The 17,657-nt window shown below is 44.7% G+C and overlaps 1 protein-coding gene across 1 annotated transcript in view; it reads left to right on the forward strand.

Annotated features, from left to right (window-relative positions):
* The window catches only part of necab1 (N-terminal EF-hand calcium binding protein 1), a 163,984-nt gene extending 151,103 nt beyond the window's left edge, over window positions 1-12,881 (forward strand). Inside the window, exons 10-13 of the mRNA XM_065018070.1 lie at window positions 5,991-6,103; window positions 8,228-8,305; window positions 8,629-8,720; window positions 11,257-12,881. Of these exons, the coding sequence (XP_064874142.1) occupies window positions 5,991-6,103; window positions 8,228-8,305; window positions 8,629-8,720; window positions 11,257-11,285 (312 nt within the window). The 3' untranslated portion in view covers window positions 11,286-12,881. The remainder of the gene's footprint in view (window positions 1-5,990; window positions 6,104-8,227; window positions 8,306-8,628; window positions 8,721-11,256) is intronic.
* Window positions 12,882-17,657: the final 4,776 nt, after the last annotated feature.

Raw genomic sequence — 17,657 nt, forward strand, 5'->3', positions numbered from 1 at the left:
TCTGGCTGGTCTGTCTGTCTGTCTGGTCTTTCAGATCTGTCTGGTCTGGTCTGTCTGGTCTGGTCTGGCTGGTCTGTCTGTCTGTCTGGTCTTTCAGATCTGTCTGGTCTGTATGTCTGGTCTTTCAGATCTGTCTGGTATGTCTGTCTGGTCTTTCAGATCTGTCTGGTCTGTCTGTCTGGTCTTTCAGATCTGTCTGGTATGTCTGTCTGGTCTGTTGTCATGGCAGAAGAGAAGACCTGGAACATTCAGAATCAGCTGCAGATGGTTGTCAAGGAAACAGTGGGGCTGAAACTTCTCTTGTCTTCAAGTAGTTTTTTTCCCTGCGTCTGTCTGAGTCCTCTCTCTTTCTGGACTTTTTGGTGAAGATAGCATGTTTGGATAACATTGAGCTACTACTGTGTGTGTGTGTGTGTTTGTGCGTGCGTGCGTCACATATTGATCATCACATATTTTACAGTGAAACAGTGACTTTTGTAGTTTGTCATTACATAATGCATAAGACTGACTGAGCCTCGTGTGAGTCTGTTTGTGAGCCATGCGGGCTCCAATTAGCCTGTAGAGGAGAGAGAGAGAGAGAGCCACAGTTAAAGGGCATGGTATTAGTGCAGAACCAGCTCAGAGGTCACTGGTGACCCAGGGGAGAAAGCTTTCACTTACTGTACCCATCAGTCCCTTCTGCTACTGTCAACAAACCCTGCCTCTCTCAACAACAGACTGGTTATAACCCAAATGAAACCCTATTCCCTATTTAGTGCGCTACTTTAGACCAGGGACCCTGGTAGTGCACTACTTTAGACCAGGGACCCTGGTAGGGCACTACTTTAGACCTGGGGCCCTGGTAGTGCACTACTTTAGACCAGGGACCCTGGTAGTACACTACTTTAGACCAGGGACCCTGGTAGTGCACTACTTTAGACCAGGGACCCTGGTAGTGCACTACTTTAGACCAGGGACCCTGGTAGGGCACTACTTTAGACCAGGGACCCTGGTAGTGCACTACTTTAGACCAGGGGCCCTGGTAGGGCACTACTTTAGACCATGGACCCTGGTAGTACACTACTTTAGACCAGGGACCCTGGTAGGGCACTACTTTAGACCAGGGACCCTGGTAGTGCACTACTTTAGACCAGGGGCCCTGGTAGTACACTATTTTAGACCAGGGACCCTGGTAGTACACTACTTTAGACCAGGGACCCTGGTAGGGCACTACTTTAGACCAGGGACCCTGGTAGGGCACTACTTTAGACCAGGGACCCTGGTAGGGCCCTATGTTAGACCAGGGACCCTGGTAGTACACTACTTTAGACCAGGGACCCTGGTAGGGCACTACGTTAGACCAGGGACCCTGGTAGGGCACTACTTTAGACCAGGGACCCTGGTAGTACACTACTTTAGACCAGGGACCCTGGTAGGGCACTATTTTAGACCAGGGACCCTGGTAGGGCACTACTTTAGACCAGGGACCCTGGTAGGGCACTACGTTAGACCAGGGACCCTGGTAGGGCACTACTTTAGACCAGGGACCCTGGTAGTACACTACTTTAGACCAGGGACCCTGGTAGGGCACTATTTTAGACCAGGGACCCTGGTAGTACACTACTTTAGACCAGGGACCCTGGTAGTACACTACTTTAGACCAGGCACTGTGCCCTCTTCACAACTCTAGTTTGTTGTTGACGTGGACGCCAAGGAACTTGAAGCCCTCAACCTGCTCTACTCCAGCCTCATCAATGAGAATGAGGGCGTGCCCGGCCCTGCTTTTGCTGTGGTCCACGAACATCTCCTTTGTCTTGATCATGTTGAGGGAGAGGTTGTTGTCCTGGCACCACACTGCCAGGTCTCTGACCTCCCTATAGGCTTCCTCAACGTTGTAGGACAGGTTGTTGTCTTGGCACCACACTGCCAGGTCTCTGACCTCCCTATAGGCTTCCTCAACGTCGTAGGACAGGTTGTTGTCTTGGCACCACACTGCCAGGTCTCTGACCTCCCTATAGGCTTCCTCATTGTTGTAGGACAGGTTGTTGTCCTGGCACCACACTGCCAGGTCTCTGACCTCCCTATAGGCTTCCTCATTGTTGTAGGACAGGTTGTTGTCCTGGCACCACACTGCCAGGTCTCTGACCTCCCTATAGGCTTCCTCATTGTTGTAGGACAGGTTGTTGTCCTGGCACCACACTGCCAGGTCTCTGACCTCCTCCCTATAGGCTTCCCCAACGTTGTAGGACAGGTTGTTGTCCTGGCACCACATGGCCAGGTCTCTGATCTCCTCCTATAGGATGTCTAGTCGTTGTAGGACAGGTTGTTGTCCTGACACCACACGGCCAGGTCTCTGACCTCCTCCCTATAGGCTGCCTCAACGTTGTAGGACAGGTTGTTGTCCTGGCACCACATGGCCAGGTCTCTGATCTCCTCCTATAGGATGTCTAGTCGTTGTAGGACAGGTTGTTGTCCTGGCACCACACGGCCAGGTCTCTGACCTCCTCCCTATAGGCTGCCTCAACGTTGTAGGACAGGTTGTTGTCCTGGCACCAAACGGCCAGGTCTCTCACCTCCTCCCTATAGGCTGCCTCAACGTTGTAGGACAGGTTGTTGTCCTGGCACCACACGGCCAGGTCTCTGATCTCCTCCTATAGGATGTCTAGTCGTTGTAGGACAGGTTCTTGTCATTGCACCACCAGGTCTCTGACCTCCTCCTATAGGCTGCCTCAACGTTGTAGGACTGGTTGTTGTCCTGGCACCACATGGCCAGGTCTCTGATCTCCTCCTATAGGCTGCCTCAACATTGTAGGACAGGTTGTTGTCCTGGCACCACACGGCCAGGTCTCTGATCTCCTCCTATAGGCTGCCTCAACGTTGTAGGACAGGTTGTTGTCCTGGCACCACACGGCCAGGTCTCTGACCTCCTCCATATAGGCTGTCTCATCGTTGAGGGAGAGGTTGTTGTCCTGGCACCACACGGCCAGGTCTCTGACCTCCCTATAGGCTTCCTCAACGTTGAGGGAGAGGTTGTTGTCCTGGTACCACACTGCCAGGTCTCTGACCTCCCTATAGGCTTCCTCAACGTTGAGGGAGAGGTTGTTGTCCTGGTACCACACTGCCAGGTCTCTGACCTCCTCCCTATAGGCTGTCTCATCGTTGAGGGAGAGGTTGTTGTCCTGGTACCACACTGCCAGGTCTCTGACCTCCCTATAGGCTTCCTCAACGTTGAGGGAGAGGTTGTTGTCCTGGTACCACACTGCCAGGTCTCTGACCTCCCTATAGGCTTCCTCAACGTTGAGGGAGAGGTTGTTGTCCTGGTACCACACTGCCAGGTCTCTGACCTCCTCCCTATAGGCTGTCTCATCGTTGAGGGAGAGGTTGTTGTCCTGGCAGCACCAGGTCTCTGACCTCCTCCCTATAGGCTGTCTCATCGTTGAGGGAGTGGTTGTTGTCCGGGCACCACACTACCAGGTCTCTGACCTCCTCCATATAAACTGTCTCATCGTTGTCTGTGATCAGGCCTACCACTGTTGTGTTGTCAGCAAACTTAATGACAGTGTTGGAGTCGTGTTTGGCCACGCAGTCGTGGGTGAACAGGGAATACAGTAGGGGACTGAGCACGCACCCCTGAGGGGTCATAATATGAGCTATTATTATCCCAGATCTGTTTATGTTGTTGTTTATATGTTGTTATGTTGTTGTTTATGTGTTGTTATGTTGTTGTTTATGTGTTATGTTGTTGTTTATATGTTGTTATGTTGTTGTTTATGTGTTGTTATGTTGTTGTTTATGTCTTGTTATGTTGTTGTTTATGTCTTGTTGTGTTGTCTATGTGTTGTTATGTTTTTATGTTGTTGTTTATGTGTTGTTATGTTTTTATGTTGTTGTTTATGTGTTTTTATGTTGTTGTCTATGTGTTGTTATGTTTTTATGTTGTTGTTTATGTGTTGTTATGTTGTTGTTTATGTGTTGTTATGTTGTTGTCTATGTGTTGTTATGTTTTTATGTTGTTGTCTATGTGTTGTTATGTTGTTGTTTATGTGTTGTTATGTTGCTGTTTATGTGTTGTTATGTTGTTGTCTATGTGTTGTTATGTTGCTGTTTATGTGTTGTTATGTTGTTGTTTATGTGTTGTTATGTTGTTGTCTATGTGTTGTTCTGTTGTTGTTTATGTGTTGTTATGTTGCTGTTTATGTGTTGTTATGTTGTTGTTTATTTGTTGTTATGTTGTTGTCTATGTGTTGTTATGTTGCTGTTTACGTGTTGTTATGTTGTTGTCTATGTGTTGTTTATGTGTTGTTATGTTGTTGTTATGTTGTTGTTTATGTGTTGTTATGTTGTTGTTTATGTGTCGTTATGTTGTTGTCTATGTGTTGTTATGTTGCTGTTTATGTGTTGTTATGTTGTTGTTTATGTGTTGTTATGTTGTTGTTTATGTGTTATGTTGTTGTCTATGTGTTATTATGTTTATGTGTTGTTATGTTGTTTATGTGTTGTTATGTTGTTGTCTATGTGTTATTATGTTTATGTGTTGTTATGTTGTTGTTTATGTGTTGTTATGTTGCTGTTTATGTGTTGTTATGTTGTTGTTTATGTGTTGTTATGTTGCTGTTTATGTGTTGTTATGTTGTTGTTATGTTGTTGTTTATGTGTTGTTATGTTTATGTGTTGTTATGTTGTTGTTTATGTGTTATTATGTTTATGTGTTGTTATGTTGTTGTTATGTTGTTGTTTATGTGTTGTTATGTTGTTGTTATGTTGTTGTCTATGTGTTGTTATGTTTATGTGTTGTTATGTTGCTGTTTATGTGTTGTTATGTTGTTGTTTATGTGTTGTTATGTTTATGTGTTGTTATGTTGTTGTTTATGTGTTGTTATGTTGTTGTTTATGTGTTGTTATGTTGTTGTTTATGTGTTGTTATGTTGTTGTTTATGTGTTGTTATGTTGTTGTCTATGTGTCGTTATGTTGTTGTCTATGTGTTGTTATGTTGCTGTTTATGTGTTGTTATGTTGTTGTTATGTTGTTGTTTATGTGTTGTTATGTTGCTGTTTATGTGTTATTATGTTTATGTGTTGTTATGTTGTTGTTATGTTGTTGTTATGTTGTTGTTTATGTGTTGTTATGTTGTTGTTTATGTGTTGTTATGTGTTTATTTATATGTTGTTATGTTGTTGTTTATGTGTTGTTATGTTGTTGTTTATGTGTTGTTATGTTGTTGTTTATGTGTTGTTCTGTTGTTGTCTATGTGTTGTTATGTTGTTGTTTATGTGTTGTTATGTTTTTGTTATGTTGTTGTTTATGTGTTGTTCTGTAATGGGTTTGTAAGGGCTATGGCCATTCTAGTGGTTGTATTTCTATTTCTGTCTAATATACTCTGTCCTCTGCCCCCTGTCCCCTGTCCTGTATGTCCTCTGTCCCCTGTCCTGTATGTCCTCTGTCCCCTGTCCTGTATGTCCTCTGTCCCCTGCTCTGTCTGTCCCCTGCCCTGTCTGTCCCCTGCCCTGTCTGTCCCCTGTCCCCTGCCCTGTCTGTCCCCTGCCCTGTCTGTCCCCTGCCCTGTCTGTCCCCTGCCCTGTCTGTCCCCTGTCCTGTCTGTCCCCTGCCCTGTCTGTCCCCTGCCCTGTCTGTCCCCTGTCCTGTCTGTCCCATTTTGCCCTGTCTGTCCCCTGCCCTGTCTGTCCCCTGTCCTCTGTCCTGTCTGTCCCCTGCCCTGTCTGTCCCCTGTCCTGTCTGTCCCCTGTCCTGTCTGTCCCCTGTCCTGTCTGTCCCCTGCCCTGTCTGTCCCCTGTCCCCTGCCCTGTCTGTCCCCTGCTCTGTCTGTCCCCTGCCCTGTCTGTCCCCTGCCCTGTCTGTCCCCTGCCCTGTCTGTCCCCTGCCCTGTCTGTCCCCTGCCCTGTCTGTCCCCTGCTCTGTCTGTCCCCTGCCCTGTCTGTCCCCTGCCCTGTCTGTCCCCTGCCCTGTCTGTCCCCTGCCCTGTCTGTCCCCTGTCCTGTATGTCCCCTCCCAGCACATCCTGATAGTCCAGAGACAGCTGAATGTGTTGGTGGAGGAGCTGGAGGAGTTCCGCCTGGCTCTCAGGCAGTACATGGAGTGTGCCTGCGCCCAGACGGGCTGCCTGCAGTAAGAGCTCATACACCACAACTGTGTCTTTACATAACAACTTCCTGTAGTAACTATAAAGAGTTTAGTTTTTCAGAGCCGTTAAACCTCATACTGGGGTTTAAAAAAGCCTGTTTAATAGCTTGGTGGGTGTTTATATGCTACTTCACACGTGTACATTGTAAATGTGTTTTTTCATATCCCAACTCCCCCCTGAGACACAAATCAACAGATTTATTTTCACCTTGTTTGGCTCGGGGATTCAAACTAGCGACCTTTGGGTTACTGGCCCGATACACTCTCACCCCTGGTCGGTACACTCCGAGAGATACTTTGGTGTTTACACAGTAAAGGTGAGCAGAGGACAGCGTGCGTGCTGCTTCTCACTGATCAGTGGGAGAGTATGTATAGTACGTATAATCTGTGTATGGAGGAGGCAGCAGAGAGGGGGAATACAGATGGGATGTGTGGTTGTGTTGTATAGCCACAGAGCCTTTAGAAATGCCATGAGGCACAGCAGGGTGACTCAGTCTCACTGACAGTCATCTTTCTCTCTACTGCACCTGCTGTCTCAACCTCTGAATGATCGGCTATGAAAAGACAACTGACATTTACGTCTCAACCTCTGAATGATCGGCTATGAAAAGACAACTGACATTTACGTCTCGACCTCTGAATGATCGGCTATGAAAAGACAACTGACATTTACGTCTCAACCTCTGAATGATCGGCTATGAAAAGACAACTGACATTTACGTCTCAACCTCTGAATGATCGGCTATGAAAAGACAACTGACATTTACTCCTGAAGTGCTGACCTGTTACATCCTCTACAACCACTGATCATTATTTGACCCTGCTGGTCATCTATGAACGTCTGAACATCTTGAAGAATGAGGACTGGCCGTTCCTCAGAGCCTGGTTCCTCTCTAGGTTTCTTCCTAGGTTCCGGGCCTTTCTAGGGAGTTTTTCTTAGCCACCGTGCTTCTACACCTGCATTGCTTGCTGTTTGGGGTTTTAGGCTGGGTTTCTGTACAGCACTTTGTGACATCTGCTGATGTAATTGATTGATTGAGAGAGAGAGAGAGAGAGAGAGAGAGAGAGAGAGAGAGAGAGAGAAAGAGAGAGAGAGGAGAGAGAGACATAGAGGGAGAGAGAGAGAGACATAGAGGGAGAGAGAGAGAGAGAGAGAGAGACATAGAGGGAGAGAGAGAGAGAGAGAGGGAGAGAGAGAGAGAGAGAGAGACAGAGAGAGACAGAGAGAGAGAGAGAGAGAGAGACAGAGAGAGAGACAGAGAGAGAGAGACAGAGACAGAGAGAGAGAGAGAGAGAGAGAGAGAGAGAGAGACAGAGAGAGAGAGAGAGAGAGAGAGAGAGAGAGACAGAGAGAGAGAGAGAGAGAGAGAGAGAGAGAGAGAGAGAGAGAGAGAGAGAGAGACAGAGAGAGAGAGAGACAGAGAGAGAGGGAGAGAGAGAGAGAGAGAGAGAGAGAGAGAGGAGAGAGAGAGAGAGAGAGGAGAGAGGGAGAGAGAGACAGAGACAGAGAGAGAGAGAGAGGGAGAGAGAGACAGAGACAGAGAGAGAGAGAGAGGGAGAGAGAGAGAGAGAGAGAGAGAGAGAGGGAGAGAGGGAGAGAGAGAGACAGAGACAGAGAGAGAGAGAGAGGGAGAGAGAGACAGAGAGAGAGAGAGCGCAATATAAATACAGTGAGGAGAACTACTATTTGATACACTGCCGATTTTGCAGGTTTTCCCTACTTGTAGAGGTCTGTAATTTTTATCATAGGTACACTTCAACTGTGAGAGACGGAATCTAAAACAAAAATCCAGAAAATCACAAACAAATATTTTACAGACCTCTACATGCTTTGTAAAGAAGTCTTGTCATTAACAATTCCCAAAACAACAAGAATCCTGCCAATGTTTCAATCGGTAGTTTGAGTAAATCCTAATGAATAAAACACAAACCTGGAAGGAAAACATAGTTGATGAACATCGTTGCCAAATCTACTTAGTGACTGGAAAACAAACCTGAACAAAGAAGCAGTCTAAGCGTTATTAAAGATACAGGCTGTATAATCGTTACATATATATGTCACTTACTTGCTAATTAGACATATTTTATTTTTGTTGTTGCTTTTGTTAGTGTGGCAGTTCAGCGACTGGCTAATGAGTCCCGCTTCATCCTGTACGAGTTCTGGGAACACAACCACTTGTGGAAGAAGTAAGTTTCTCTCTAGCTGACAATCGTTATCAGTGGAAACTAAATTAGATCACTTGACGTGTTTTGACTCTCCAGCTTGTCCCCAACTGTGACACTTCCTCTGAGGAAGAGGAAGGCATCATGTGAAGTCGAAACATCAGTTCAACTGCTCATTAAATAAAACCTGAGATAAGAACATATGTCTCTCGGCTCCAACTTGTTTACCAGGAATTCATCCTTTTTGTGGGGGGGGGGGGTTGTTATTGGGTAAACCCTAAACCCTATGACTTGAATGTAAAAGACCTTGGAAAATGGAAGTGTGTTTCTGTCTTTTCTATGTGCAGCCATCTCCAGACAAACTACAGTAAGACCTTCCAGAGAGGTAACGTGGACTTCCTGGAGACACCAGAGCTCATGACCACCATGCTGGTGCCTGGTACGTCAATCAATAACACACATGGGGTTTCATACATACATACACACATACATACATACATACATACATACATACATACATACACATACATACATACACACATACACACATACATACATACATACATACATACATACATACATACATACACACACACACACACACACACACACACACACACACACACACACACACACACACATACATACATACATACATACTTCACATGTTCTGAACATTGTCTTAAAGGTCCAATGCATCAGTTTTTACATCAATATCAAATCCTTTTTTGGGGGTGACAATTTAGTTCCTTATTAGCCAGATATCCATCCAACCATTTCATGTGGCCGGCTACCTGACGCGTGGAAACAATGTTACGACTAGGGCTGATTGGAAACATGAAAGGCCGGTACAATTATATTACAAGCCTGACAATTTGTTCATTTGACATGATGGGATCTTTTTGTGTCGGTGTAATTAATTAGTCGCAATTAATGCGTAAATATTGATATAATAACCATCAAAATCAAAGGAAACTTGGAGTCACTAAGACTTGGGAAAGGTTTGGGATACAGATGATTAGATTACCGAGGAAATAAATGATGACCTTCCCAGGGTGGTGAAAGGTGATGAGCTTGATGCTCCTTTCCAATAAATATTGAGAGTCTTATTCTGGTGACAGGATGATGAATTGCTTGGCTGCCATTTTGACAAATACAGAGAGGTTTGGAACTCTCTTTGTTATTGGCAGAGAGGTTTGGAACTCTCTTTGTTATTGGCAGAGAGGTTTGGAACTCTCTTTGTTATTGGCAGAGAGGTTTGGAACTCTCTTTGTTATTGGCAGAGAGGTTTGGAACTCTCTTTGCTATTGGCAGAGAGGTTTGGAACTCTCTTTGCTATTGGCAGAGAGGTTTGGAACTCTCTTTGTTATTGGCAGAGAGGTTTGGAACTCTCTTTGCTATTGGCAGAGAGGTTTGGAACTCTCTTTGCTATTGGCAGAGAGGTTTGGAACTCTCTTTGCTATTGGCAGAGAGGTTTGGAACTCTCTTTGTTATTGGTCTATTAACCAATTTACCGCATGGTGATGTCACCAGGCAAGCTGTAACTCCCGACGCATGTAAACCTGCTGATTAGAAGGTCCTGAGTAGATTGTATTTTCAACCAATCAACTATCAGGAAATAAACACTGATCAAATGTTTTCACACTTTTACAGTGTTTAGTTTTATCAGCTGTTGTACAATATGATACAAAACACAGAAAATATATTTATTTTTTTGGCCTGCAATTGACCTTTAAGCCTGCCTGGGGTACCATGTTGATTGAGTTAGCACTTCTGGGACTAATATTGAAAGTGAGCGACCCGGCTCTACGTTTTGGACTGGTTTGTGACTAACGGACTCTGGTTAGAGGGGACCCGGCTCTACGTTTTGGACTGGTTTGTGACTAACGGACTCTGGTTAGAGGGGACCCGGCTCTGGTTAGAGGGGACCCGGCTCTGTTTTGGACTGGTTTTGGGACTGGTTTGTGACTAACGGACTCTGGTTAGAGGGGACCCGGCTCTACGTTTTGGACTGGTTTGTGACTAACGGACTCTGGTTAGAGGGGACCCGGCTCTACGTTTTGGACTGGTTTGTGACTAACGGACTCTGGTTAGAGGGGACCCGGCTCTACGTTTTGGACTGGTTTGTGAATAAAACAGCCTAAGAATTAACACACAGGAAGTTCATTTAAACACACTGAGGAAGATGAACATGGGGATGAAGTATTCTCATGTACAAAACAACAAACAGTTCTGGGCAATATTTACTCCCTTTGAGAGCCTGGGTCAGGCTGGCTAGCCAATCAGGACCTGGAGAGACTGCATGGCTAGAGTGTGCACAGGGGTGGAGACACATGGCTATTGACTAACTATAATGCCATTAACCAGACACTTTTATACAAAGCAAGTTCCAGTCATACATTTTGCATATGGGTGGTCCCGGGAATTGAACCCACTACCCTGGCATTTCAAGTGCCATGCTCTACCTACTGAGCTACAGAGGACCTCCTGCTCAATCAATATAGTCTTTTCTTTTCTTGAACACGATCTCCCTCTGGCCTCCGGCCTCCCAGGGAGTTGATTCTGAGGAGGACAATTTAGACCTGTTGATTTGGAAGAGGTTTATTATGTAATGGATCAGTGTTTGTGAGTTAGTGTGTCTTTTCTCCCTCTTTTCTCTCCCTCCCTCCTCTCTCTCTCTTCTCTCTTCTCTCCCTCCCTCCTCTCCCTCTTTTCTCTCCTCTCTCCCTCCCTCCTCTCCCTATTTTCTCTCTTCTCTCCCTCCCTCCTCTCCCTATTTTCTCTCTTCTCTCCCTCCCTCCTCTCCCTATTTCCTCTCTTCTCTCCCTCCCTCCTCTCTCTCTCTTCTCTCCCTCTCTTCTCTCTTCTCTCCCTCCCTCCTCTCCCTATTTCCTCTCTCTCTCTTCTCTCCCTCTCTTCTCTCCCTCCCTCCTCTCCCTATTTTCTCTCTCTCTCTTCTCTCCCTCTCTTCTCAGCCTCCTGGTGGGTCCTAAACAACAACTAAATGACATCACGCCAGGCCGACTGAGGACCGCTATCGATCAGAAACGTAGTTTGTAGTCTATCGTCTATCATTAGCATTGGGAGGAAGTGCACACACACACACACTCACGCACGCACACACACACAATACTGTCAACTTGTACTGTGAAGTCATTCTGAATTATTATGTATCAGACCTTTGTGTCCCTTCCTCATTAGCTGTGTATTGATGATACTGTGTCATGCTCCTAGATGTTTACCCTGTTAGGATGATGCTGTTTCATGCTCCTAGATGTTTACCCTGTTAGGATGATGCTGTTTCATGCTCCTAGATGTTTACCCTGTTAGGATGATGCTGTGTCATGCTCCTAGATGTTTACCCTGTTAGGATGATGCTGTGTCATGCTCCTAGATGTTTACCCTGTTAGGATGATGCTGTTTCATGCTCCTAGATGTTTACCCTGTTAGGATGATACTGTGTCATGCTCCTAGATGTTTACCCTGTTAGGATGATGCTGTTTCATGCTCCTAGATGTTTACCCTGTTAGGATGATGCTGTTTCATGCTCCTAGATGTTTACCCTGTTAGGATGATGCTGTTTCATGCTCCTAGATGTTTACCCTGTTAGGATGATGCTGTTTCATGCTCCTAGATGTTTACCCTGTTAGGATGATGCTGTGTCATGCTCCTAGATGTTTACCCTGTTAGGATGATGCTGTTTCATGCTCCTAGATTTTTACCCTGTTAGGATGATGCTGTTTCATGCTCCTAGATGTTTACCCTGTTAGGATGATGCTGTGTCATGCTCCTAGGTGTTTACCCTGTTAGGATGATGCTGTGTCATGCTCCTAGATGTTTACCCTGTTAGGATGATGCTGTTTCATGCTCCTAGATGTTTACCCTGTTAGGATGATGCTGTTTCATGCTCCTAGGTGTTTACTCTGTTAGGATGATGCTGTGTCATTCTCCTAGGTGTTTACATCAGCAGAGATTCCAGGCATGTGTCTCAAATGGCACCCTATTCCCTATATAGTGCACTACTTTAGACCAGAGCCGTATGGCACCCTATTCCCTATATAGTGCACTACTTTAGACCAGAGCCCTATGGAACCCTATTCACTATATAGTGCACTACTTTAGACCAGAGCCCTATGGAACCCTATTCCCTATATAGTGCACTACTTTAGACCAGAGCCCTATGGAACCCTATTCCCTATATAGTGCACTACTTTAGACCAGAGCCCTATGGAACCCTATTCCCTATATAGTGCACTACTTTAGACCAGAGCCCTATGGAACCCTATTCCCTATATAGTGCACTACTTTAGGCCAGAGCCCTATGGAACCCTATTCCCTATATAGTGCACTACTTTAGACCAGAGCCCTATGGAACCCTATTCCCTATATAGTGCACTACTTTAGACCAGAGCCCTATGGAACCCTATTCCCTACATAGTGCACTACTTTAGACCAGAGCCCTGCACTCTACAGGGAATATTGTGTAATTTGGAATGCATGCCACCTGTCAGTATTAGTATGTCCTCCACACTACCGGTCACAAGTTTTAGAAAACAAGGGGGTTTTCTTTATTTTTACTATTTTCTACATTGTAGAATAATAGTGAAGACATCAAAACTATGAAATAAAACATATGGAATCATGTAGTAACCAAGAAAGTGGTAAATTAAAATATATTTTGTATTTAAGACTCTTCAAAGTAGCCACCTTTTGCCTTGATGACAGCGTTGCACAATCGTGGCATTCTCTCAACCAGATTCATGAGGTAATCACCTGGAATGCATTTCAATTAACAGGTGTGACTTCTTAAAAGTTAATTTGTGGAATTTATTTCCTTCTTAATGCATTTGAGCCAGTTGTGAATCAGTTGTGAATCAGTTGAATCAGTTGTGTTGTGACAAGGTAGGGGTGGTATACAGAACATAACCCTATTTGGTAAAAGACCAAGTCCATATTATGGCAAGAACAGCTCAAATAAGCAAAGAGAAATGACAGTCCATCATTACTTTAAGACATGAATGTCAGTCAATACGGAAAATTTCAGGAACTTTGAACGTTTCTTCAAGTGCTGTCGCTAAAACCACCAAGCGCCACAGGAAAGGAAAACCCAGTTCATCAGAGTTACCTCTGCTGCAGAGGATAAGTTCATTAGAGTTAACTGTCTCTCATGAGGACCGCTACAGGAAAGGAAGTCCCAGAGTTACCTCTGCTGCAGAGGATAAGTTCATTAGAGTTAACTGGCTCTCATGAGGACCGCCACAGGAAAGGAAGACCCAGAGTTACCTCTGTTGCAGAGGATAAGTTCATTAGAGTTAACTGGCTCTCATGAGGACCGCCACAGGAAAGGAAGACCCAGAGTTACCTCTGCTGCAGAGGATAAGTTCATTAGAGTTACCTCTGCTGCAGAGGATAAGTTCATTAGAGTTACCAGCCTCAGAAATGGCAAAATAAAATAAATGCTTCAGAAAGTTTATTAAGTAACAGACACATCTCCACATCAACTGTTCAGAGGAGACTGTGAATCAGGCCAATAAGAAGAAGAGACTGTGTGAATCAGACCAATAAGAAGAAGAGACTGTGTGAATCAGACCAATAAGAAGAAGAGACTGTGTGAATCAGGCCTTCGTGGTCAAATTTCTGCAAGGAAACCACTACTAAAGGACACCAACAGGAAGAAGAGACTTGCTTGGGCCAAGAAACATAAGCATGGATATTAGACTGGTGGAAATGTGTCTTTTGGTCTGGAGTCCAAATTGGAGATTTTTTTGGTTCCAACCGCCGTGTCTTCGTGAGACACGATGTGGGTGAACGGATGATCTCCGCATGTGTTTTTCCCACCGTGAAGCATGGAGGAGGAGGTGTTATGGTGTGATGGTGTGGGGGTGCTTTGCTGGTGCCACTGTCTGTGATTTATTTAGAATTCAAGGAACACTTAACCAGCATAGCTACCATCTGCAGCGATACGCCATCCTATCTGGTTTGTGCTTAGTGGGACTATCATTTGTTTTTCAACAGGACAATGACCCAGCACATCTCCAGACTATGTAAGGGCTATTTGACCAAGGAGAGTGATGGAGTGCTGCATCAGATGACCTGGCCTCCACAATCACCCGACCTCAACACAATTGAGATGGTTTGGGATGAGTTGGATCGCAGAGTGAAGGAAAAGCAGCCAACAAGTGCTCAGCATATGAGGGAACTCCTGTTGGAAAAGCATTCCAGCTGAATATGGTTAATAGAATGCCAAAGCTGTCATCAAGGCAAAGGGCGGCTATTTGAATTTTTTTTTTTTTTTAATTACCTTTATTTAACCAGGTAAGCTGGTTGAGAACAAGTTCTCATTTACAACTGCGACCTGGCCAAGATAAAGCAAAGCAGTGCAACACAAACAACAACACAGAGTTACACATGGAATAAACAAACATACAGTCAATAACACAATAGAAAAGTAGAAAGTCCATATGCAATATACAGTGTGTATAACATATAGTTTGATTTGTTTAACACTTTTTTGGTCACTATATGATTCCATATGTGTTATTTCATTGTCTTTGATGTCTTCACTATTATTCTACAATGTAGAAATTAGTAAAAAAAAATAAAGAAAAACCCTTGAATGAGTAGGTGTTGTAACACTTTTGACTGGTCCTGTACATGGCTGTACTGTACAGGGAGGGTAGTGTTGTCGATTGTGTGTGGGTTTGTGTCTGTGGGTTTGTCTCTGTGTGTGTGTCCGTGTGTGTCTGTGTGTTAGAGGCTATCCCTGTGTAGTATCAGTGCTTGGGAGGATGAGAACAACCCAAGCTAACCAACAGGTCACATTTCTGGACAAGATGGATTCTATAGTTATTGGATGTATTTTAATGTGTGTAAATCATTCAGAAATAAAGATAATATATTGTTGTCTGTCTCTGTATCTTATTTCAATCGGGTTGTTCAATACTCATACTGTCACAGGGAGTTAACCTACCGTTAGCCTGAAATTACCTGTCACTGGGAGTTATCCTACCGTTAGCCTGAAATTACCTGTCACTGGGAGTTATCCTACCGTTAGCCTGAAATGACCTGTCACAGAGTTATCCTACCGTTAGCCTGAAATTACCTGTCACTGAGAGTTAACCTACCGTTAGCCTGAAATTACCTGTCACTGAGAGTTAACCTACCGTTAGCCTGAAATGACCTGTCACAGAGTTATCCTACCGTTAGCCTGAAATTACCTGTCACTGAGAGTTAACCTACCGTTAGCCTGAAATTACCTGTCACTGAGAGTTAACCTACCGTTAGCCTGAAATTACCTGTCACTGAGAGTTATCCTACCGTTAGCCTGAAATTACCTGTCACTGGGAGTTATCCTACCGTTAGCCTGAAATTACCTGTCACAGAGTTATCCTACCGTTAGCCTGAAATTACCTGTCACAGAGTTAACCTACCGTTAGCCTGAAATTACCTGTCACTGAGAGTTATCCTACCGTTAGCCTGAAATTACCTGTCACAGAGTTATCCTACCGTTGGCCTGAAATTACCTGTCACAGAGTTATCCTACCGTTAGCCTGAAATTACCTGTCACTGGGAGTTAACCTACCGTTAGCCTGAAATTACCTGTCACAGAGTTAACCTACCGTTAGCCTGAAATTACCTGTCACAGAGTTATCCTACCGTTAGCCTGAAATGACCTGTCACTGAGAGTTAACCTACCGTTAGCCTGAAATTACCCGTCACAGAGTTAACCTACCGTTAGCCTGAAATGACCTGTCACTGAGAGTTAACCTACCGTTAGCCTGAAATTACCCGTCACAGAGTTAACCTACCGTTAGCCTGAAATTACCTGTCACAGAGTTATCCTACCGTTAGCCTGAAATTACCTGTCACAGAGTTAACCTACCGTTAGCCTGAAATTACCTGTCACAGAGTTAACCTACCGTTAGCCTGAAATTACCTGTCACTGGGAGTTATCCTACCGTTAGCCTGAAATTACCTGTCACAGAGTTAACCTACCGTTAGCCTGAAATTACCTGTCACTGGGAGTTAACCTACCGTTAGCCTGAAATTACCTGTCACAGAGTTAACCTACCGTTAGCCTGAAATTACCTGTCACAGAGTTAACCTACCGTTAGCCTGAAATTACCTGTCACAGAGTTAACCTACCGTTAGCCTGAAATTACCTGTCACAGAGTTAACCTACCGTTAGCCTGAAATTACCTGTCACTGGGAGTTAACCTACCGTTAGCCTGAAATTACCTGTCACAGGGAGTTAACCTACCGTTAGCCTGAAATTACCTGTCACTGAGAGTTAACCTACCGTTAGCCTGAAATTACCCGTCACAGAGTTATCCTACCGTTAGCCTGAAATTACCTGTCACAGAGTTAACCTACCGTTAGCCTGAAATTACCTGTCACAGAGTTAACCTACCGTTAGCCTGAAATTACCCGTCACAGAGTTAACCTACCGTTAGCCTGAAATTACCTGTCACAGAGTTAACCTACCGTTAGCCTGAAATTACCTGTCACTGAGAGTTAACCTACCGTTAGCCTGAAATTACCCGTCACAGAGTTAACCTACCGTTAGCCTGAAATTACCTGTCACAGAGTTAACCTACCGTTAGCCTGAAATTACCTGTCACTGAGAGTTATCCTACCGTTAGCCTGAAATTACCTGTCACAGAGTTATCCTACCGTTAGCCTGAAATTACCTGTCACAGAGTTAACCTACCGTTAGCCTGAAATTACCTGTCACAGAGTTAACCTACCGTTAGCCTGAAATTACCTGTCACTGAGAGTTAACCTACCGTTAGCCTGAAATTACCTGTCACTGAGAGTTAACCTACCGTTAGCCCGAAATTACATGTCACTGGGAGTTATCCTACCGTTAGCCTGAAATTACCTGTCACAGAGTTAACCTACCGTTAGCCTGAAATTACCTGTCACAGAGTTAACCTACCGTTAGCCTGAAATTACCTGTCACTGGGAGTTATCCTACCGTTAGCCTGAAATTACCTGTCACAGAGTTATCCTACCGTTAGCCTGAAATTACCTGTCACAGAGTTAACCTACCGTTAGCCTGAAATTACCTGTCACTGGGAGTTATCCTACCGTTAGCCTGAAATTACCTGTCACAGAGTTATCCTACCGTTAGCCTGAAATTACCTGTCACAGAGTTAACCTACCGTTAGCCTGAAATTACCTGTCACAGAGTTAACCTACCGTTAGCCTGAAATTACCTGTCACTGAGAGTTATCCTACCGTTAGCCTGAAATTACCTGTCACAGAGTTAACCTACCGTTAGCCTGAAATTACCTGTCACAGAGTTAACCTACCGTTAGCCTGAAATTACCTGTCACAGAGTTAACCTACCGTTAGCCTGAAATTACCTGTCACA

Source organism: Oncorhynchus nerka, linkage group LG4 (genome assembly GCF_034236695.1).
Source record: "Oncorhynchus nerka isolate Pitt River linkage group LG4, Oner_Uvic_2.0, whole genome shotgun sequence".
Lineage (NCBI taxonomy): Eukaryota > Metazoa > Chordata > Actinopteri > Salmoniformes > Salmonidae > Oncorhynchus > Oncorhynchus nerka.